Source organism: Chelonoidis abingdonii, chromosome 7 (assembly GCF_003597395.2).
Source record: "Chelonoidis abingdonii isolate Lonesome George chromosome 7, CheloAbing_2.0, whole genome shotgun sequence".
Taxonomy (NCBI): domain Eukaryota; kingdom Metazoa; phylum Chordata; order Testudines; family Testudinidae; genus Chelonoidis; species Chelonoidis abingdonii.
Genome location: NC_133775.1, coordinates 10,455,246 through 10,479,051, shown reverse-complemented (window position 1 = coordinate 10,479,051; position 23,806 = coordinate 10,455,246). Strand labels below are relative to the sequence as shown.

Below are 23,806 nucleotides of genomic sequence, written 5' to 3'. Positions count from 1 at the left end.
CTCGCTCCCACTCGATGGACTGCCCACTAAGCATCAGGTGTAGATAGCCAGATTACCACTGCCAATCCGCCAAGCACCACCACCGGTCATTGGGATCGTGGCACCAGGGTCATTGCCCTCATGCGAATCCTCAGCAGAGCTCTGAGGTTGGCACCGAAGGGTCTGGAATAGGCTGATCCAACAGTGAGGGGAGTCCCTACCAGTGGGTCAGAGCCACCCAGTGGAGGAACTGACTTTTCCCATAACACCTCCTGGTACAATGTGGTCTCAGAGCCAGTGGTCTGCCCCCTGGAACCTCTGGAATCCCTGGGGATTTCCACAACTCTTGCAGGGGCATAGGTCAGTTTCAGGGGCATCAGACAAGTGGTCAGTGACAGGCTTCTGCCCACACACACCCCCGACACAGATGTGACCCTAGAGCAGACCCCTTGGGGTAACTCGGCCACAGTGGAGGTGCCCATGCAGGAGGCGACGGAGGTGGCAGAACCAATGGTGCCCATCTACTCTTCATCCTCACCTGATGAGGCAATTACGGGGCCCTCTCACCCAGTTCCTCAGGATGATGCCAAGGCTCATCAAGAGCTCTTAAAAAGGGTTGCCTCAAACCTGGGGCTTGAAGCCGAGGAGTTGGCAGAGCCCTCAGACTCCCTCTTTTATGTATTAAGTTCGGCAGTCCCTGCCTGGGTGGCACGGCCCGTGCACAAGGGAGTTGCAAAAATTACTAAGACTTTGTGGCAAGTGCCTTCATCACTGGTCCCCATTTCCCAGCAGACAGAGCATAAATACTATGTCCACACTAAGGGGTATGAATATTTGTACATGCATCCTGCCCCAAGCTCTCTGGTTGTGTCTGCAGTTAATGAGCGTGACAGATGGGGCCAAACAGGTGTGATACCCAAAAACAAAGAGGTAAGGAGGCTTGATCTTTTTGGAGGAAAAGTTTATTCAACTTCCAGCCTCCAACTATGAGTGGCCAACCAGCAGGTGTTACTTGGTCACTATGATTTTAACCTCTGGCATTCCATGGCCAAGTTCTCAGACTTGCTGCCAGAGGAATCCAGGAAGGAATTCCTGGCTATTCTTGAAGAGGGCAAAGCAGTGGCAAGGGCAGCCCTCCAAGCAGCCTCGGATGCGGCAGACTCTGAGGCCCGAACCATGGCCATCTCCATGATGTGGGCGTCCTGGTTACAGTCATTGAGCCTTTCAACGGAGGTTCAGCAGTCCATCCAGGACCTTCCATTCGATGGCCTGGCATTGTTCTCTGAGCAAACAGACACAAAACTGCATGGTCTGAAAGACTCTAGGACAACCCTGCCCTCTCAGGGCCTGTACACCTAGGGCCAGCTAGGAAGTGGTTCAAGCTGCAACAGACCCAGAGGTTTGGAAGTCAACCTCAAGCGGAGCACTGCCATAAGAAGGGCAAGCCCTATAAGCGCCAGCAAGGCCACCAGCCAGCATCCTCTGCTCAATCGAGCTTCACCTGTAGCCAACAGGGTGATAAGTGGGCATTTTGAGGATGCGCTCGAGGGCGACCTTCATGCGTGGATCCTGGATCCTGCTCCCCTGTTATTTTCCAACCACTTGTCACCCTTCCTCCCTGCCTGGGCCTCTATAACATTGGACCAGTGGGACCTCAGCACAGTAGCAGGGGGATATACCCTCCAGTTTATTTCTATCCTCCCTTGCCCCCCACTCCCCATCTCTCTTCAGGGACCCTTCTCACAAGCATCTGCTCACACAGGTGTGGCACCTTCTGCAGGTGGGAGCCTTGGGAGAAGTCCCACTGCATGTAAGGGAAAAGAGGTTTTACTCCCTCTATTTTTTAATCCCAAAAACCAAGAGGGTTCTCCGGCCCATCCTAGACCTGCAAGGCCTCAAGAGGTATCTCAAGAAGTTGAGGTTTTGCATGATCTCCCTGGCCTCCATCATCCCTTCCCTGGATCTGGGAGACTGGTACGCCGCCCTCAATTTGAAGGACACTTACATCAGTATTCCATGAGCACAGACTTCTCTGTGCTTCATAGTGGGGACCGCTCACTACCAGTTTGCAGTGCTCCCTTTCAGCCTAGCAACATCCCCAAGGGTGTTTACCAAGTGTATGTTGGTAGTGGTGGCTTACCTCAGATGTCAGGGTATCCAGACTTACCTTTACCTCAATTACTGGCTTGTCAAGGACTGCTCCAGGACCTAGGATGCAGTGTCACCGAGCTGCAAGTAATGTGCCAAGCCCTGGGCCTGTTGATAAATGAGCAAAAATCAACATTAATCCTGCTCCAAAGGATAGAGTTTATCAGAGCAGTACTCGACTCTACCCGGGCCAGAGCATTTCTGCTACAGGACAGATTCAGGATGATGTCGGATCTCATTGACAGCATCTCCGCACATCCACTCACCGCGGCCCAGGTCTGCCTCAGACTATTGGGGCATATGGTAGAGTGCACTTATGTTATCCGCCATGCGAGGCTCAGAATATGGCCCCTTCAGTTGTGGCTTGTGACAATCTGTTTTCCATCCAGGGATCACCTGGACAAGGTCATCACGATCCTGCCAAAGGTACTTACCTCTCTGCAGTGGTGGACTGACCCAAGGTTGGTGCTGGAAGGAGTGCCGTTCGAGAGTCCATGGCTCACGGTCTCCCTGATATCGGATGCCTCCAACCTCGGTTGGGGAGCACATCTTGGTGTGCTGGGGACCCAAGGGACACGGTCTCCAGAGGAGCTGGCATTATGTATAACGCTCAGCCATCCGCCTGTCTTGCAGTGTCTTCCAGCCACAGTTGTCCGGTTGAGTAGTGCAAGTGTTGATGGACAACACAGCCTCAATGTTCTATGTCAACAGGCAAAGGAGACCACACTAGTCAGCTTTCTTAGGAAGCACTCCACCTGTGGGACTTTTGCATCTACCATGCGATCCACCTGGAAGCTTTGCATCTCCCTGGCATCTGGAACTTGCTGGCAAATTGCCTCAGCAGGTCCTTTTTCTCTCACCACAAGTGGTCGCTCCACTCTTCCAGAAGTAGGGGGCTCCCTGAGTGAACCTGTTCTCCACCAGACAGAACAGGAAGTGTCGTCAGTTCAGGTCTCTCCAAGGCCTCGTTAGGGGCGCCCTCTCCGATGCCCTTCTCATGTCATGGGCAGGAGGATCTGATGTATGCATTCCCGTCGATTCCGCTGATCAGCAGGGTCCTATCGAAAATCAAAAGTGACAAGGTGCGAGTCATTATGATCACTTCAGCATGGACTCACCAGCACTGGTTCGGCACGCTCATAGATTTGGCTGTGGCTACTCCATGGCCACAGCCCAGCCGCCCAGACCTACTCTAGCTGGACTGTGTTTGGCTCCTACACCCGAACGTTCCCTCTCTTCACCTCACGGATTGGCTGCTGCATGTCTAAACCCAGAGGAACAGGCCTTCTCTAACCAGGTACCTGGTAAAATGGAAACGGTTCTCCTGCTGGGCGTTGGGGCATAGCATCTCCCCAACCTGGTCGTCTCTGCAGTCCATCCTGGATTACCTGTTCCATCTAAAGCACCAGGGTCATGCACTTTCTTCCATCAAGGTGCACTTGGCAGCTATATTGGCCTTCCATCCATGTGTCCAGGACAAATCGGTGATCTCACATGAGATGTCTATCCAGTTCCTAAAAGGCCTCAAAAGGCTCTTCCCGCTGGTCCAGACCCGGTTCCCCAATGGGATCTCAACCTGGTCCTCTCTAGGCTCACAGGCCCACCCTTTGACCCTAAGGCTTCTTGTTCCATTTCCCAGCTATCATAGAAACTTGCTTTCCTTGTAGCCATTACCTTGGTGATGCGCATATGCAAGATTAAGGCTCTCACTTCGGAGCCTCCGTCTACAGTATTCTACAAGGACAAGGTCCAGCTGCGACCTCATCTGGCTTTCGTGTGTAAGGTGGTGTCCCCTTTTCATGTCAACCAGGATATCCTCCTCCTGGTATTCTGTCCGGAGACGCACTCAACCAATGAGGATAGGCGGCTAAACATGCCCTAGTGTTCTACTTGGAGCACATCAAGCCCTTCCACAGATCAACCCAGCCCTTTATTGCAACAGTGGACAGGATGAAGGGTCTCCCAGTGTCCTCGCAGAGGATCTTGAATTGGATCACCACCTGCATCAAGACCTATTATGAGCTGATTTAGGCCAAGCTGCCACCTATAGTGAAGGCCCACTTGACTAGGTCTCAAGCATCCTCGGCAGCCGTCCTGGCACATGTCCCTATCACAGGGCTGTGATGTGGTCTTCGGTACACATGTTCATGATACACTGCACCATCACTCAGCAAGCAAGAGATGATGCTGGTTTGGCAGAGCTGTGTTGTAATCAACACATCCATGAACTCCTGCCCACCTCCGTTGGTACTGCTTGGGAGTCACCTATAATGGAATGGATGTAAGCAAGCACTTGAAGAAGAAAAGACAATTACCTTTTTTCATAACTGGTGTTCTTCGAGGTGTGTTGCTCATGTCTATTCCACATCCCACCCTCCTCCCCCACTGTTGGAGTTTCTGGCAAGAAGGAACTGAGGGTGGGGATAGCCAGCAGTGCCCCTTGTACCTTGGCATATGTGCACCACTCTAGAGGGCGCCAGAGCTGGTCCCCTACGGATATCACTGAGAGAACAACTTCCGACAGCAATGTATGTGGCAGGCATCCACACCCACAATGGAATGGACACGAGCAACACATCCTGAAGAACACCAGTTACAAAAAAGGTAACTGACTTTTTTCTCTCAGCACTGCAAAAACATCCTGGGATCTGAAGGACAGGTAGTATTTTTTCTACATGTCATCACTCATAATAAAGCTTCCATAACTTGAACATAGCTGACAATGATGCATAAGACAAAAAAAATAACACAGTTTACTATTCCATATGTGTATGGACTCTACAGTGCTAAGTGGAGTAAAAAAAAAATGTTATCATTAAAATAAGAAGATATCACTCAGATCACACATAGGGAGTACAGATTGATTCTATTAGCCAAAGAAGACTAGACATTTCCAACAAGTTTGGATGCCAGGAAAAAAAATATCTTTAAACTGCATTAAATAGTGAGGATTAGTATCTGATCCATTTTTAATATCAAATGGAGTCACGTAAAGATGTTTTGGCATAGCTTTCTCTGAACATATTTTTGAAGCAATGATTGATGATGCCATGAGATATAATGCCATAATTTTGTTTTCAACTTAAAAATTTCAGCATCTTTAATGAATAGTCTGAAGAGTATAAATAAAGAGACAGGTGCAATTACAATACTATAAATTGCACTTTCAAGAGAAATATTTCCCCCCTCCGAATATGCAAAGATGGAAAGGCCCTTAGTTTTTCTGAGGGACAAATGAGACCCTAACATTTTAAATCCAGCTAAAATATAAGAATCCGTTTACACTCATGTCAGAAATGCTGTGTGTACATGTCCAGGGTGACTGGCTCCTGTAAGGAGAAATAGGACCAGATTCACCTGTGCCATAAATACCTGCCTCCCAGCCTGAGGAGGCGGGACTAGTTGGGTCAGGCCTAATGAACACTTGGAGCTCTTTTCTTAGTCTTTTAGCACAGTGGTTCTCAAACTTGGGATGCTGCTTGTTCAGGGAAAGCCCCTGGTAAGCCGGGCTGGTTTGTTTACCTGCTGCATCCGCAGGTTCAGCCGATTGTGGCTCCCCCGGCCGTGGTTCACTGCTCCAGGCCAATGGGGGCTGCAGGAAGCGGCGCAGGCCAAGGGACAAGCTGGCTGCCCTTCCTGCAGCCCCATTGGCCTGGAGCGGCGAACCACGGCCAGTGAGAGCCGTGATCGGCCAAACCTGCGGACACGGCAGGTAAACAAATTGGCCTGGCCTGCCAGGGGCTTTCCCTGAATAAGTGGCGTCCCAAGTTTGAGAACCACTGTTTTAGCAAACAGGCAGGCATCTTACCCTTTGATTCTGTCTGGGAGGCCGCCGTATTCTCCAGTTTTTATTTTTGATTTAACTTTTCAAAAATTCACATTTAGTGCTGGAAAACTGTTCTACATTCTAATTTATTATGTTTATAATCCTCTCATTCCCCACAATAGTGAGAAGCAAAGCCAATTAGATAATCTTTCTGGTTGATTCTGTCTCATCTGTGGAGGTGAGTTCTCTCTTTGCCTCACAGACAGTGCAGCTTCATTCTCCTGCATTTTTCTTTTCCAAAATGTTTGAAAGACTTATCAGAAAAGCCAGAAACATCAGATGTGGAATTCTACTTATCCTATAAGAATTCAGACTGCTCTGCAGCAGACCTCTGACCATTCAGGATCTCCTGGAACTTTCCCTTCTTTGCACAAGTTGGAAAGAACCTGTTCTAAGGGCCCACGAAATGGGCAGAATCATTCCCAGCTTACAGCCAATCATCCACAGGGACCTGCGTGACAGGGTAGTGTAAGCAGCCCATGCTCCAGACTCCCTCTTGTATGGCAAAGTCGGGACCTATGTAAGGGGGAGCTTGAGAAACACTAATACAGTCTACTGTAGGTATATATCTGAGTAATAGCAATGTTTGGGCTCCTTTCCTAGCCCGTACATCCCCTGGAATGAAATGCATGGTAGGCCTGAAGGCCAACAAAGATGTAGTAAGCATGCAACTAATAAGGTAAACTTCAGTCAGTGCTACAGTTTTCTTTGCCCCTGCAAGATCTTGATCAAAGGCTTGTGTGTATGTTATACAAGGCCTTTAGAGAAAGTAGTGTCAAATCCCACCTGTCAGTAGTCCTCAGTTCTGCCCACCATAAAGAGAAATTAGTTTCTTCCTCATACTCTGTCACAGGGAAACGCTAAGTGCAACCTAAAAGATCCTATAAAAACCAGTCCTCCACCAGATTCAAGGCTGATTATGCTTTTTCCATAAAGGCCAGAGTGGCCAAGTATTTGTTACCTTTATTCTTAATTATATGTTTAACTCATTTCTATGATAGAAACCACACAACTTGAAAAGGCTACAATTGGTACAAAAGGTGCCAGTCTGTCAGTTTAATAATGCAGGTTCACGTGAGAGTACATCACCTAAAAACTATGCGCTTTTCATTGTCTCCCTATTGTATATGGCGTCAATGTAAGATCTCTTCCCTCAGATCCAAAGCTCTCCATGGAAAATGGTCCAAGCTACCTGAGTGTTCACCACTGTCACCACAACCAGGAACTACCACATCAGGCATGTTCCATTAGACCCATGAACTAATTGACCAGTCTGGGGAGGCTCACAAACATGGAAGACAAAACTTTCACAAAACTGGGCCTAAGAATAACCATAGACTTTACTACATTCAGAATTAAATGCTGCAAAACTCATCTTTTTTTACTTGCCTTCCCATCACTAAGTGTTTTTTTGCTTCCTCCCTCCCTCTCTCTCACCCACACATCAATAACAAATTATGAATGAAGAAAGTTATTTCTCCTAAAAGCTGGGAGGAAAGGAAGGAAGAGAGAGGTTGTTGTTTCCATTTTCAGATAGTTGGAAGACACTCGGATACTGCAGGGAAGGGGATAAGGTAATTTAGATAAGAGAGAAGACTTTGCCTGCACCAAAGAAAAAATTTCAGTTTGCCCACTAGCTTTGCTCACAAAATATCATGTAGTTCTTATTTTACTACACTCCTCTCTGAGTAGGAGGATAAAGATGTCCCAAATACATCCTAAAATTCATAGAATCCAAGAAGTCAATCACAACATTTAAAATCTAAAAGATAGACTTTCTTAACCACCTCCTTTGTAAAGCTCTCTATGACATTCCAAAGCTTCAGAGACAAAATCTCATTGAAAGTTCCACAGTTTTTGAGGAAGAATCTGAAAAAGATGTTCATTCAGTCTTTCTGTGTAAATTCTCTGGTCTCCCTTACTGCCAACAGGTAGATGTGAAATGTGGTTTCTTCCATTTAGATAAGATAACTAAAGACAAGCAACTTTTTTGGAACACTAGCTAAAAAGAGATTCTTCAGTTGTATTTTAGTAAATAATTATAAAACGTCCAGTATTTCCATAGGAAGCATTATTTTTCCTCAAGTGCTTGAGATACTCAATTTTACAAGATATGTGTCATAAAGAGTGTGAAATTATTACACTAGAGTCAAAAATCAACCAAGCCTAAAATCTCAAAATCCTTTTCTTACTTCATCGTAGGCTTAACATCACAATTACACCACTAGGTGGTGCCATACTTTGGCCACCTAATTCATGGGTCTTTCAAGTGACAATTACAGACCTCGCAGAAATAAGAGTCTGAAGCTCTTTCACGCTTTAGAGAGGTAATCTAGATATTAAAAAGAAAATTACTTGTTCAGAAGCTAATCTAATACATTCCCCTGAAAAGTCATTACATATTAAGGTGTTAAGTACAGTACACTTTCCAGTGCTTTGTCCAGTCTCGTTTTTGGTACTTTGTGCAATGGAGCTTCCACCTTTTCCCTTGGGAGGCTATTCTGCAATCTAGTAGATCATGCTATCAGGCATATTTACCTGATAGTCAGCCTAAAATAGATCTTTTCCTAATTTCCAGATAAAAAATATGTAAAATGGGAGTTAAGGTCAGAGTACATATCAGTACTTAAGGGTTTAAAAAAATAAAAAGATGTAATTATCTCAAAACTAAGCATGGCAAACTAGAAATTCAAAGTTCAAAGTACACTTAAAAGAAATCTAAACATGTTAAGGTACCCAAACAACCTTATCTCTGCCCTGTAATGACATCAACCAATAACCATACATTTGTGATTGTCACATCTTAATGTTTAGAATCATTTAAATGGATTTGTAAGGACATTAGGTTTGTTTTTCATATTTTACCCCTCTTGGTGTCACCACATGGCACAATTAAAATTGTAAGCTGTATAATCATAAAATTAGATACAATGATGATTAATAACATTGCTTAATTACAATTTAATTTCTTCAAATATAGTCTATGCATAAGATTTCAAAGAGTTTTAATTACATAGTAAGTTTGAAGAGCCTGTGTTATTCCACTACTAAGGTAATTTAGGACAAAAAAATCACTGTATAGATGATAAATTGCCTTAATCAAATTTTTAATAATTTCAACTCGTAAACTAATTGATTTGCTTGCAAATTCTTAGAAAATTCATTCTGTATTCAGAGACTAAGTACTGTGAATCTGGGGAGGATATACTCTATTTTTCATACCTTACAAAGAGGTAAATCAGCACTAATCTATGAAGTTGTAACTGATGCCTCCATGAGAGTTAACTTTGCCTTGTACTCCTTAGTTTCTAAAGAGACCGCTTCCCATAAAAATGGGAAGCTTGCCTAGATTCCACCTGTTTCAACAGAAGTTTCTACCAAATAAAAAATTCAGTGCAAATGGCTTAAATTCTCTCACATTATAGGCAGAGTTCATAATGCTGCTTATATTCACTTTCCAATACAAAATCTTGTTTTCTGTTGTTTATAACTTTGGCAAATTTTAACACTCTGGACTGAAATTTTCCAGGCCAGATGTCTGTCTTAAGCTGACTTGTTGTTTGTGTGATTAAATTTTAACTAGAATAATTTAGCCATTTCCAAGAATAAGATTAGAGAGGGAGGGTAGGGGTAGAGTAGGGTGACCAGATGTCCTGATTTTGGGGTCTTATATAGGCTCCTATTACTCCCGACCCCTGTCCCGATTTTTCCCACTTCTTATTTGGTCACCCTAAGGTAGAATGGGGAGAGACTTTATTTTACCATATTAAAAACAAAATCTTCCACTATTTCTTTGAGAGTCTTTAGCATCTCCATGCTTTGGAAGAGGAACTTGAATTTAGTAGGGGATCACCATGGTGTCAAGGATGTGCCTTTTGCTGTTCTGTGAAAATATGTCCAAATTTGGCAAGATTATAAACTTCTGAAAAATCTGTTTGTACATGTTCAGTACAGACTTATTCCAGTTTGGCAGCTAAATTTTCCAAAGATTCTTTCTGTTCTGGCCATGTTCCATCCTCTAACAACTCCTATGTGTTGACTGGACTATGCATGCATCTTTCTCACAGACCAACTGAGCATGCTTCAACCTGGGACTGTAGGGAATGAGCAGGATTTTTCCTTCAATTGCTCTTCCTGGTTGCCAGGGGTTGCTGAAGTGCTGGACACCAGAACTGAGATCAGGGAGGCTGTCTCTTGTGTTCTCAGTGTCTTCCCTGTTGGCATCCAGGCAGGGAGGAGAAGAAGGAGCTAGAAACCAATCTGAGTGCAGAGGATAAGAAAAAGGGAGTAGGGAGAGGAGAGGTTTCAGAAGACAGTGAGGAGAAGCAAGGTGACAGGACCAGTAAATGATGGGTGTTGGATAGCAGCAGAGAGGGAAAGGGACAAGAATTGCAAAGGGTGAATAACCATAAAAGGGGTTAGGGTTCAGGAGCTGGGGGGGGTGATGATGATGATGGGCGTTACCGAGTGTGATCATCTTCCATGGGAGTTATGGGGCCTTAGGTGGCTAATAAGGTGGCTAATAATTCTTGAACCACAAGTTCTATTATAATGAGGGCAAATGTTTTCAGGCTCAGCATGAGGCTGTTGACCATGACTGAAAGTGATCTGAATTTTCACTGTGAATCAAATAAGGCGATGATCAGTCCAACAGTCATCAGCACTTGTCATTGCTCTTGTGAGAAGTATGTCAAGCTGGGGTGGGGGTAGTTAGGAGAAGAATGAGAGGGGGAAGAAGCTGGAGAATGGGGTGGATATCACAGAGGGGAAGGATAGCAGGACCACGTGGATGAAGGGGTGAATAGCTGTAGAGTGAGAGGGGGCAGGAACCAGGGGCTGGGAGAGGGAAAAGGCACAGAGAAAGAGGAGGAGATCAGGAGCTGTTATGAGCGGGAGGTTTAGATAGAAGCAGAGGGGAAGGAGAGCAGGAACCAGGGTGGAGAACAGTGGACAGGAGCAAAGGGGGTGGAGGAACAAGACCCAGGGGGATAGGAGCAGAGAGAATGGGGTGCAGGAGACAGGAGGAAGGATAGGATGATGAGGTTTATAAAATGAGCAAGTATTAAATATTTTATTTTATCCTCATTCCCTGCATGCTATTCAATCCCTGCGCCAAATACAGAATTATTAATTTCTTCGTGAACTTTCTGTTCCATATTAAGAGACTATAACCCAAAGTTTTGTTCTTTCTAAATATGGATCAGTAGTGGATGAGCTATTAATCAGGTCAACTCTGGATTTATCTTGGGGGGAGGCTTGCTAAATTTTATAGCAACAAATTAGTTCTTGCTTTCTGTGTCTGTATACAGAGTAGCAGCTCCATAAAAAAGGTAAAACATTTATAAATCTAATTTTCAGGCCTCCGATAATTTTGTGACTAAATCTTCAATTTGCTTACAATTTGAAATGCATCCTCTTTAACCAGAAATCTCTCAGCAAAATTTATTTTAAAACATTTAAAGTAATTTTAAAACTATTGATGGTGCCTACACTCAATTTAATGGCATTTCTCTGTATGCTTCTCTGTAACGCATATACAAGAATGTCTACATACTGACTAGACTGAATGCACCATCCCCACAGCAACTGAGCATGCTCCATTTCACAGACGAGCAGGACTGTCCCTGCAATTGCTCCTCCTGCTTGCTGAAGGCCATTGTGGCACCAGAAGTGACAGCAGAAAAACTGTCTCCTATGCTTGTGATGTTCCCCCCACTAGCACCCAGAAAGACTAGAGTAGAGCTAGCCTGATTGGAATGCAGGGGAATTAAGAATTTAGGGGTAGGGTTGAGTGGGAAATCTTACATAGTAGCTTTATTGCAGCCACTAGCAGTACAAAAATATTCATGAGATTTCACAGTTCCAGCAATGGAGAGGGGAAGGAAAGGGAATTTGAGTCCAGCATGAGTGCTCAGATTTTGGATGTACATAAACAACTCACCTCTCCCCCACAAGCAGCAGAGCTAAAGAGATAATTTCCCCTTTCCTCTGAAAGGCCACAGATACTTTCTGTAGGGTTTTGTCCATAGTGCTTCAGTTTCCTTTTGAGTTTCAGTGTTCCAAGACTGTCAGAAATTGGAATTATGGATATGTACTTTAGCAATACAAATAATGGTTCTTGTACTGTAATTGGGAGTTGCATATACTGATTTAGGCCTGTATATAGAACTTTTGGTGGCTCAAAAGCATAAATTAATGTATTTCAGAATTATCCCCTTACTAAAAAATTTATAACTGATTCACAATAGATATTAGTCCATATTTCAAAACCACCACACAATCTGCCATAATTAGCTGTCTCTGGTGATCCCTGAAATTGCAGGTACATTGTAGTGAACTGGCAGTATTGTGCAAGAAGTTTACACAGAATCTGCCTTGCTATTAATTCTTGTATTTAACAATAATCAAATTAACCCAATTTTTAAAAAACAAATTAGTATCACACATAGTATGGTCATGTTATGCTTTGTGGATGCAATGTTTTTTCAGTTAACTTCTGTGAACATACCACAATGAAAAGTCAGGGTTTTTTTGCCTTAGAGGCCTCTAATTAGATTAAATGAATATAGTTAATTATCTACCACCTTCTTTACACAAAGCAATATGCTTCTTCAAATTAGAATGTTCATGCATGAAGGAAATTTCTATACATTTCACCCATAGCCATACTGTTGTCAATATTGTTACCATATGACAGTGTAGTTTAGTTCTTTAGTGCACTGCACTTATTTTATAAAGCTGAAATAAAAAGAAGCAGGAAAAATTGATATGCATCATATTAGCCACTGCTTTTTTTGTTGATGCCAGGAGACAAATAGTTTAAAAAATAACTGACAAATCATAAACTGATGAAAAAGAAAAAAAAAGTCTTAAAAGAAGTTTATACAAAATACATTAGTAAAGAAAAGTAAAATAACCCAGTTCGTATGTTTAAAAATATTCTCTTTGGAGTCATAATATATTCAGATTTAGGCATCACTGCATTTTATTTTAGTTACTTATATCTATTGTTGCCCAGTGAATTTATTTGTCCTATTCATGGATTTAAAAAAAAATCTGGCCTATTTGAAATCTTCATAACATTTGTAACCAGCAGCTCAATTTCTAGGCCTACTAATCATCAGTGACTTAAAAAAATCCCAGCTACATATTCTTCAATATCACTAAATATAAGCAAACGTTAATGATTTAAAATTACAACAGTTTAAGGTCTTACATCTCTTTTAGAATTGAGGGCATTTGAAATGATTTTATACTTTATACTAGCATACCTGAGAGCAAATGTTCTTGATTTGATATGAACTGGGCCCAAACTGACTTGTTTACATCACTTATAATGTGGGAGTAAATGAGAGGTTAATAACTTAAGTCCTGAAACTGCAATCCTTACTCAGACTGGTAAAAGCTTTCAGTCAGGCCTGCCCTGTCTTCTGAATATATATATGTGATGTGTTTATGTTTTGTTCTGAAGTTTCATAAGGTTTAAACTCTGAAAAGAACTTTTCCACACAGCATTTTACTGTGGTTTGTGTTGTACAAAGGTAAGTGTGAAAGCTCTTTAATTATCTGTGTTTTAATTATTTGTGTGGACAAAACTGACTAAAATACCATTTTGCTGATAGTAACATTATTAAGGAATGAACTAAAATTATAACGTCTGTCTGAATTTCTGTCTTTGAGGATGTAGTAAGCAAGGAACAGGGCCATCTTTCTAGCCACTATCTACTAAAGAAAAACCTTTTAAAATGCCATCAATTAATGTTAACCTCTTAGTGACACTAACACAGAAATATCTAGTCCTTTCTAATGTGAAAATAAGTTCATCAGAACTACTCATTGGCTAAGTGTAGTGAGCTTGCTAATTTTTTTGTAAGTGTAGAAATTAACTGGTTACTGACAGGGGAACAAAGAAATGCATTTGGTAATCAGGTTCAGTGGTTTTCTACTTCCACCCAAAAAGCAGATTATACTCTTTACATATTTTTTTTTAGGGAGAACAGTGCCTCTTTGCAGCAATATTTACTTGGCTAGAGCTGACTAGATAGACTAATAAAGTGGGTTTGGGGCTGAATCAGTGAACTTAATGTCCTATCTGTACTGAAAGAGCTGAGTTAGCATCCCCCTCACACCCCGCCTTTTCTCCATTCATTTTGTGTCTTTGTATGGTTCTGAAGCCATTTTACAGCACAGGTGACAAAACAAATACATTTGACTTGTGCTTTTGCAGGTGCCATGATTAGTTTTCTCATATTACTTCTTTGCTTTACTGGAAGCAACTCTGAAAAGTCAAGATTATTTAAAAATATCCAAAGTGTTCCTGATTGCTTATTAAGACCAACTTCGCAGAAAATGTGAATGATCCTTCCTTAAAGAAGGGGATTCAAATAGTCTTAAAAGCACAGACTGTAGAACCTGCGTTTATCGTTTTAATTTATCCATGGGAGTTTGTAGTTATAGTCCTTTTAAATAAGAGAAGCCTTATTATTGTAGCTTTCTTCCACGGTTAAAATCATACTAAGAAGATTACTGTGGGTGCCACCTCAGAGGTTTATTTTATCTTGCAGCACCATGGAAGTTACTTCTCCAGAGGAAGATTTGGCACGTCTGGTTACAGTCAAATAAAATAGAGTTAACATTCTTTCTAAAGGTCGATTCTTTCACTTTCTGGTCAAGAGACTAAGAAACAGGGAATATTTTTCTCATTCGGCGGCAGATGATTTTAGCACATCATGGAAGGTCTTGAAAACCAGGAACAGGAAAACACACGTCAGTCCCCACTTCTATGGAAACCTGAACCCAAACCCATCTCTTTACTACCTCTATGTGGCATAAAGGGTACCTTGAATAGAGATGCTTCTGCTGCCTCGAAATCTGGGGGTAGGTGGGTGGGAACCCAGCGTCCGAGAGGAGACAATGGGAGATGCTCGCAAATGCCCAGGGCTTTGTAACTTGCATAAGGAAGGGCAGCAGTCACATTTGCACCCTCCCAGTGTCATCAGCATTCCCGCCGCATGTACAGCTTCCCCTTCAAATACTCACCCGACTCATTGCTGCGGAGGCATCAGGGTTACAAACCGCGGACGCAGCACCTTCTGTTCCGCGGCGGAAAAAAAGTAATGAATTGCCGCTTACAAGAGAAATAAACACGAGCTGCCTGAAAGCCTGGGAGGTGGCTGAGGCTGGGGTCGCCCCGTCCGCTCTCTCAGGCTGCAGGCGCAGCCCGCTTGGCTTGCAGAGCCCACTGAGAAAGGGGGTCGGCGTGCGGGAGAGAGGTGACCGCCGAGCCCCTCAGGCATGGGGGGGCTGAGACCAAGGCGCAGAAAGGCCCGCGGAGGAAACTAAATAAATAAATCAGACTGTTATTTAAGGCGCGGAAATTTAAAATATTTGGACAGGAAGAGAAAGGGAAAAGAAACCGTAGAAGCAAAGCTAACGGTTTTGGAGCTGCGCGTCTCCCCCCGCCGCTCCCCCGCGGCTTTGCTGGCCTGCCCTGGCCCGGGGCTCCGAAGGGCTGCTCAGACCTGCCCCAAGCAGACCAGGGGGCCTGGGGTCAGCCAGGGTACCCCTCTGAGACCCGACTTTATCTAACTCTCTCTAGAGGGGGTTGTAAGCAAAGCCGACATTTTGAACGCATTTCTTGCGGGGCAGATTTTTCAGGCTGGCTTCTGGTTCCTTGGTGAGAAATGTCTTCACCCCCTTCCCCCTCCATCATGTAAAATACAACAGTCTCTACAAAGCAAAAGACAGAAGCTTTTCCTTTCCTGGCTTTTTGGTGGGCGTTTCACCAGATTAGTAAGTAAATAATAACAATGTATGTTTGCTTTTAGTTGTTCAGTGATATGCCCAAACCTCTTACAATTAGATAATTTTCTGTGCGTTATATTTTTAAAAGCTTGAAAATTATATTTTTCAATGATTTTTTGCTACTTTGCATTAATGAACCTTGCATTGGCACTTAATATTAAGTTCATTTATTATCCCACCATAGAATAAAACATTTATTTCATTCCTCTAGTTGCACTGATTACCATAGGAAGAAATTTCATTCATATAGTTAAATACGCAGTCTTTTACTATATTCATAGTGATGCTGAATTCATGTTAATATGCCGAATGCTCAGAATTTATTCTGTACCTTTCCAGCATAATCACATAAAGGGTTTCTTTATCTGCATTAGTATTGGACAGTTCATTCTCGGTTAATCTCAGAACATAAAACTGGTTATTTCATTCTATTTCAAAGATGCTAAAATAGTTGTAATTATATTGGTTCCATACAACACTTTAAAATTTGTCCTGGCTCAGATGGAATTCAGCAGTCACTGTCACTGTCCTGAAGTCAATTGCAAAACAAAGGCCAAATCCAGCAACCTTGCTAAAAGCAGTGTAATCCTCTGGATAGGCTCAGCCCCCCCACCCCCGGTTGTATTTGTACATTGCCCGTTCTTTGTTTATCCCTGTATAGTTAGTTATCTGTTTTGTGCTCTTTTCATTATATTTAGTCTGTGCTTGCTGAATTTGTTACCATTTGTGCGTTCATCTCAGCGCTACGTTGTTTATCCCCATTCCTCAAATGCTGTATTAACCTCTGCTTCTATAAGCAGGACCCAATAAACTGTCTCAATATTATTTCGTTCTAATTTGTACACTACACTGTTTTGGATCTTAGTAAATATTAAACTGATACATTCACAAACGTGGAAATTTTTAACACTAGTTTTTGTTGGTAGGGAACCACAAGTCATTTCTGGAACCACATTAAATTAGCAACATTTTTTCAATATGAGGATCCTTATTAATGTACAGCCTTTTTTTTTTTGTCTATGCTCATTAAACTTTAGAGTTGTTTAGAAAAGATAAACTGACAACCCCCTTTCCCCAAGTCAGGTGCTATCTCCAACTAGACTAAATAGGGTGCCACTATGGTAACAAAAGTGTGTCTTTACCTTCCAGTAATCGTTTTGTAGTTATTGTAAACTTCGTGATGTAAAAACAAGGAAAAGAATAGTATTTTAGAAGAATCAGAATGATAAGTTTAATTTCCAATCTTTTTTTCTGAGAATTAAAGAACTGTTTACAATTGAAATGTCAGAGTAGACAAAATGAACGTTGATCAGAGAAGTGCTTTTGTATATTATTTATACACATTGCTAGCTAGAGCTTGGTCTCGTTAGAAAACACCCTCCATCTGTAAAAAGGGGTCTGAAGTCCGTTGTAACTCAGCCATATTCCTTGCAATGAATGCCACTATTTTTTATTTGGAGCCGAGGATGTTTTTAGTAAGGAACTAATTACACCGATTCGGTTTAAATTAAAATTGGAGGCTTGTAGAGCTCCGGAGGGAGATGTAGCTTAGTATAGCAGATGACTTAGAAGCAAGGATGAAATTTGCCTTCAGATTTAGAGACTGTTTCCCTGTGGGCGTGGGGGAGAAAGTGAGAAAACATAGTGGAGACTCAGCTGTATAGTGTAACGATGAATAATGTGAATGACTAGTTGTAAAGCTGGGAAACTAATGAGGACATAACGCAATGTTTTAGGCGGAGTGGCAAAGTGACAAGGCCATTCTGTGAGGACCAGCAGGGGTTTGTTTGTGGCCACGTAACCCTATAGGATTGTGAATTGCACTCCAACATTTTAATAACTCTAAAGATGTTTATTTTACTAATCTTCGTGTAATTTATTGTGTAGATTCTTTCATAAAACGTGCACCACATGCTCTGTCCTATTTAGGGTTGATTTACAGATTCTTTATGAACAAAAATTATAAAACTGAAAATAAATGCACACAGCTCCATCTGTCAGAGAGGTTTTTAATCAAGAACACAGCAATGTAACAGCAAGTGCCTAGTAAACATGTGATAAACAGTTTCTGAAAAATTATTTTCAAACAATGGTTATTGATTTTGGGGATAAAACCTTTGCTGAAAAGTTAAAATAATCGTATCTAAAGTATATTCCCCCTTTCAATGCTATTTTGTTGATATTTGTAAATGTGTTCATTTTACATTGATTTGATTCCATCTCTTTAATGCAGTCAAAATGTTTAGAAGATTAAAAATAAAGCACTTCAAACTGCTGATTTGCCAGACAACTAACACCTATAACATGGTATAAAATGTTGACAATAAACTCAGTCCCACAAGATGCTGAGCATCGTCAGCGCCCATTGCATTCATGGAAGCTGAAGGCGCTCAGCACTGCGCAGCATCAGCTGGTAAGTGACTGTGGGTCTCCGAAATACTACCAACCGTATTGTCAATTAAAATATTCAGGCTTGTGTTGCGTTTCACGTGCAAGCGATAATATAATATTAAAAGCAAACGTGATACCCTCTAAATTCCATTGTATTCAAATATCCACGTTTTGTGAGATGCAGCTATAGTAAAATGGTTAATTAAAATAAAAAGTTGGTGGAAAGTAAATATTTCTTAAATAGCGTCTACCTTCTCTTCGACTGTGGAGTGACCAGAAAACTAGGATCTCTCTGTTGGTATCACAGCCTTATTATACTCTTTCCTCTGACAACGGTTGTCTGCTGCTTGGTTTGAAACTAGGAAAGTGCATTGTTCAGTGCACAGAAAACACGAACAACCAAACTTAACTGTTTTAACCTCTGGCAAACAAAAAAGGCACTTACATTGTTTCTGTTCATCAATTTCAGAAGCAGATTTGTGAAAGATTAAATACAGTGAAAAAGAAAAGTATAATCTCAGTTTAGAAAGCAAACTACCTAGTTCTACAAACTTTTATTAGTGTCCAAATGCAGCTATTTCCTAACACTTGTAGAGCTCTATCCTGCTGTCCTTACAGACCAAATGTCCTTTAATCCAAGCTTTGCCTGAACCACAGGCTACACCCTTTAACATCCTGTTTTGTCAGAAGCAGTGCTTCAAATTGCTAGGCATGATCTTAAGAAAAAACATCACAGTAAAACATTTTTAAAACGTAAATGTCAGAAACATAAAGCATTTTAGCATCTATCTTTTTTAGTATTAGTGACCTACATCAAACGAAGAAAGTATAAAAATATACACTGCAGGGACTAAGCAAAAGCGATCAACATATGTCCATGTTGTCTTCTTTTCTAGCATTATGCGGATGGCAGGTGCAGGAAAATGCTATTGGTGTGATTTTTAAATATATTCTTTTGCGAGAAAATCGACGCCTTTGCAGTTTCACCAGACTTGCACTATTTATTTAAAAAGAAAAGAAAAACGTTGTAATAAATGTTATTAAAAACAAGGGCTATAAGCCTTAATGTCCCAATAAGAAGCTGTCCGTGTTTGATTTAATTCATGTCTGTAGCTTCTGCACTTAAAGTGCTGCCTTCCATTAGTTTAACTACATCGTTTCTCTTGTACAGCTTAGCCAAGTCGTAGGCAGTGTCTCCTTTCTTGTTCCGATGTTCCACCTTGCTTTCTGTGCGCTTAATAAGGAATTCCACTACTGGGAGGTGGCCTTCTTGAGCTGCCAAGTGCAATGGCAGGTTTCCCTCATTATCCTCAATGTTAACATCAGCGTTAAACTCCAGTAAAGTCTGCAGCGTGTCGAGGAAACCCGCTCTGGCTGCATCATGAATTACAGCGAACCCTGTACTGTCTTTCAGATCAGGATTAGCACCTGTCATTAACAACTGCCTGGCAATTTCAGGATTCCCAAGTTTCATTACCTAAAGAGGAAAAATAAGAGTTTAATACTCCAAATAATATTAGAACTGCTTGTTTCACTCACTTGTTTTAGAATCTTCCTTTTTATATTTGAGCTTTGTCACTGTTGGAGACCTATTTTACCTCTGCAGAGGGACCCCGATAGAAAATTGAGGTGAGGGTAAACTTAACTTTCCAATTTCTACACTAGCCCCAGTAAATTTACGAATAAGTTTATTCTTTCAGTGTGAAATATCTTTCTATCGTACAGGAGATTAATATCAAAATGAGCTAGTGTGGAATATTGAGGTTATCATGCTTTTTTATAATGTTGCTTCTATCTCAGCTTTGTCATGGCTAAAATCTATATATAATTCGGTTTCACTTATAAATAGAGAAACTTTCATTAACTTCTTTAAACTCGTTAAGTATAAGATGGGTGACTTTCTGAGACTGATATTTATTCTTCTAGTAACACAAAATGTAGGATAAACTCTCTCATAAGTGTTTAAATTGTCTGTTTCTTATCATTAAATGTCAGTCTGACCGTATAAATGTGCCGTAGTTCTCTATATAAAGAAAATAAACCTTCAACGTTTTCTACAAGATCTGTGCTTCATTGTGTGCTGCCCAAAATGGAGAACTTAAGAGCGATGACTTAAAGTTCACATACGTTCTTGTAAAACAAACATTTTTATCTCAGAGCTTCAGAATTTCTGTCTAAGCAATCTGTCAATGTATGTTGTTAAAAATAACCCTCTTAAGAAGAGCGATCAGTGTTCCTAATGATTCTTTTTGTTAAGTAAAACTTTATTTCTTTAACTTTGTTTGATCACATCATTAAGCTATTATAACTGAGCACAGGGACATCTCTGATTAGGGGTTTGAGTGGCTTGGCCTGACCCCAAAGTTCGCCAGAACTTCTGTCCCTTCAGTCTTTAAAAGAATGAAACAAGATAGATCGTTTATAATTTCCCATGTTACAGTCTATATTTTTTCAAGACCAAGTATTCACCTACTCTCGCAGGAGACAAATTTATTATCAACATCAGATAAGGGAAAGACACCTTCTTTACTTCTTTAGAAATTTTCAACCGATATCTTGAAAATCTTGCAAAGAAGCTTTCTTCTACTAGCATAAACAAGGATTATAGTTACAGTAGTCACCACCAGTTACAAATTCTACATGACGTGTTGAAAACCTGCTGTTACTGAAAAGTAAATGTAGATTAGGCTTTGTGAAAAAGGCACATAGAAAATACATATTGTTATAGGATAGGATAGAGTTGGGATTGAGGAAAGGTTATCTGTGATAAGAGATAACTGACTGTTTCCTTTACATTACCTGCCATCCCTTTCAATTCTGGATAGAGATTGTAAGAGGTACGGCTATACCTCTGGAAAATAAGTGAGGGCATCGTCCTCTTTTTCCCCCTTTTTTCTTATTGTTTGGTAAATCCTAGGCGTAGCTGTTATTCTTTTGGGGAGCCCATCCTCGATTCCTTGCGAACCCTAAAACTTCGGTGTGATATGAAAGATAATGCTAGTCGGATTTAGGATACAATTGTGGCTTCAAATATCAGTGACACTGTAATTTGGGAGTGGGGGGCGTTAAGGGGGGGTGCGGTAAGAGAGATCTGTGGAACAAACCTGAAGGAGGTCATGCTGGAAACTCAATATCTGAGGCCTGCATGACTACTCATCATCAAAAAGAAAAAGTGCAGAGGAAAATATCTATAAGTAGTTGTTTAAATTAGCATAATTGCATAGGAGAATACAATTTCACTTTCATCCGGTTCATTACCGAGTGAACAATATTTGAAAATGTTGACTGACAATATTCTTGATCTCTGTCACCTACCCACAGCATGTTTCAGTTTTATGCGTACTGAAAATAAGTAGACAGACAACTCTGTTTTGACTGTTATAGTTCATTAAATCGATGATGATTAAGCTGCAATAAAAGTGAATATTATCAGATGGATGCTTATGTTTAAGATAGTTATGTGGTATGCCACTGTGTACAAATAAGTCTCAAGTTAAGTCCGTTGATTGTTATTTTTTAAAGCCTTATATTTACTGCAGCGCAACTGAATTTTTCAGCCTAATTTTAAGGATAAAAAATTTGGTTAAACGTTTCCTGATTTCCTACAGAAGTTAGTTTGTGTGAGGTTTAGATACAAGTTATTTCATTTTCTTATAAGGTGCCTGCAGTGTCGCACAATCCCCTACCTATGTGATGATAATAATAATAATAATAATTGTGCAAGGATCATCGTATAGTTCTTGAGTTTAACTGAAACAGAAAAATAAGAATGATTATTGTGTTCAGACAAGAATTTCCTCTTTTCCAGGTCCTGCATTTTGATTTTAAGCCAAAGACCCAGTAAGTGTCTGGATTTCAATCGCAAACAACACAGTACCTGAAAAGAACATTTCAGAAGTGAACAGTAGTTCGTATTTTAAAACAGAGACATGATTTTAAAAAGTGTGAACTTAGAAAAACAAAACAAAACTATGACTTCAGTTTCACATTTTCCTACACCACAGAATTTCACCCCAGTTAAAAATTGCCAGTTTCACGTTTTTGTCTGTATTCTAACATTTTCACCACCATTATGATGATCCTAAGAGGAAAAAAAATTAACCAATTCCAATCTTTAGCGGTTGGATCAGTTCCAACTACTGCCTCCAAATCTAAATACTGTAAATTAGGACATACAACCCTATAGCCTCCGAAATGAAATCTTGAGTTCATCCACTAGTGTCCGGTCTAAAAATACTATTTTTATTCAGCCTTAATTATGAATGGATAGGCAAGTGATTCAGACGGACCTCTAACTCACTCGTCTAACTGTTAATGTACATCTGAAAGGTACTCAGTGCCTGTGCAGCATGTGTCCAGATGCAGAAAGGTCATTCGTCACAAACACCGTATAAAGGAAAAGTACCATCCACTCCAGAATAAATAATCGAGAACATTAATGTATTTTTCTACCGTATGTTTTTTAAAAACAACACAAAACCTCAAATAATAATACCGTATATGTTTACAAATCTATGAAACAGTGCCCAGCTAGGATGGTTTCTTTTCATCTCGCCAACCTTTTCTTTGCCTTCCTTCCCCTTCCCCCAATAATAAAACTGATTAAACTCGCAGTCTATTTGATATTGAGGATGATCCCCGTTTAAAATAATGGTTTTTGGCCAGTTGCATTTCAAGTACGTCATTTTAGGGAGTTAGAGCCACTAAAGTTATAAAATATGGCAACCAACTAGGTTAAAAAAAAACACAGAAATTTGGTTACACCAGCCTATTTAGAACGTTGTCTTTCAGCAACCCGGGTCACGTAGGTAGCAGTGATGAAATATTTTCTCTCTCTCTGGATACCAACCTGCAGCGCAGTCCTCCCAAATCCATTTTGGGCATTGACGTTTACATTCGTTTGCAACAAATTAGTAAGTTTCTCTAGGTCCCCCCTTGCCGCTGCGGACGCCAACTCGTTCCCCAAAGGCTCGGCCATTCTTTAGGGTGACTGACGATCGAAAAAAAGGTGAGTTTGGGGGTTTTTTTTAACCAGGCATGACATCGGAGACTGACAGAAGGACTGGGATGGTTAATCTTCTGGAGTAGACCTTGTAGTAAATACTCGTAAAAAACTGCTTGCCAAAAGCCCGCCCCTAAATTCACACGTGATTATTCAGCAAAACTGCCGCTCCACTTGAAAGAATATTTCTTTGCTTCTACACGTAGAGTAACTCACATTATGGATTTTGGCCATTTTAAACGGGAAATATTAATATATAATATCTTATATATGTTACAGATAACATATATACACATACCTAGGAGACTGACTCAGACTGAAGAAGAAAACAACCCACCCTTATTCAAGTCGAGATTTGAGACTCAGCGGGAACAACTTCGCAGAGAAATCTTCTTAAGCCGCATGCAGCCATTATCGGTTGGGGTCCCCCCACTTCCTCGCAGGCAGCTGCGCTTATTCCAAGCCAAGTACGCAAAAAAAAAAAAAAAAAAAAGCCAAGGGGAGACAGCGGGAGGCTGATCCGCCGCACAGCTCACACGCTAGCTGCCTTCACCCTGACGTGTCTCGGTTTCAGCAGCAGGACAAATCTTCCTCGGAGGAGACGGCGTCCGTGCTCCCCAGCGGCTGCCGCCCTATGCGGAGGTTCGGCAGCCCCC

The 23,806-nt window shown here is 41.4% G+C and overlaps 1 protein-coding gene and 1 long non-coding RNA gene across 4 annotated transcripts; both read right to left on the bottom strand.

The window, feature by feature from the left end:
* Positions 1 to 959: 959 nt before the first annotated feature.
* On the bottom strand, positions 960 to 15,284 carry LOC116817386 (uncharacterized). 3 transcript variants are annotated; one of them, XR_004371901.2, is made up of 4 exons: positions 14,993 to 15,284; positions 11,895 to 12,018; positions 2,147 to 2,235; positions 960 to 1,261 (listed from the first exon to the last, which is right to left on the bottom strand). It is a non-coding gene; the product is annotated as an uncharacterized LOC116817386 (long non-coding RNA). The 3 variants fall into 3 exon arrangements; XR_004371900.2 differs by lacking the exon at positions 11,895 to 12,018; XR_004371896.2 differs by lacking the exons at positions 11,895 to 12,018; positions 14,993 to 15,284 and adding an exon at positions 14,793 to 14,953.
* Positions 15,285 to 17,750: 2,466 nt separating this feature from the next.
* CDKN2C (cyclin dependent kinase inhibitor 2C) lies at positions 17,751 to 23,404 on the bottom strand. The gene is made up of 2 exons (XM_032767271.2): positions 22,998 to 23,404; positions 17,751 to 19,625 (listed from the first exon to the last, which is right to left on the bottom strand). The coding sequence occupies exons 1-2, from the start codon at positions 23,124 to 23,126 to the stop codon at positions 19,245 to 19,247; spliced, it is 510 nt and encodes a 169-aa protein (XP_032623162.1). The 5' UTR covers positions 23,127 to 23,404; the 3' UTR covers positions 17,751 to 19,244.
* Between the last annotated feature and the right edge of the window lie 402 nt (positions 23,405 to 23,806).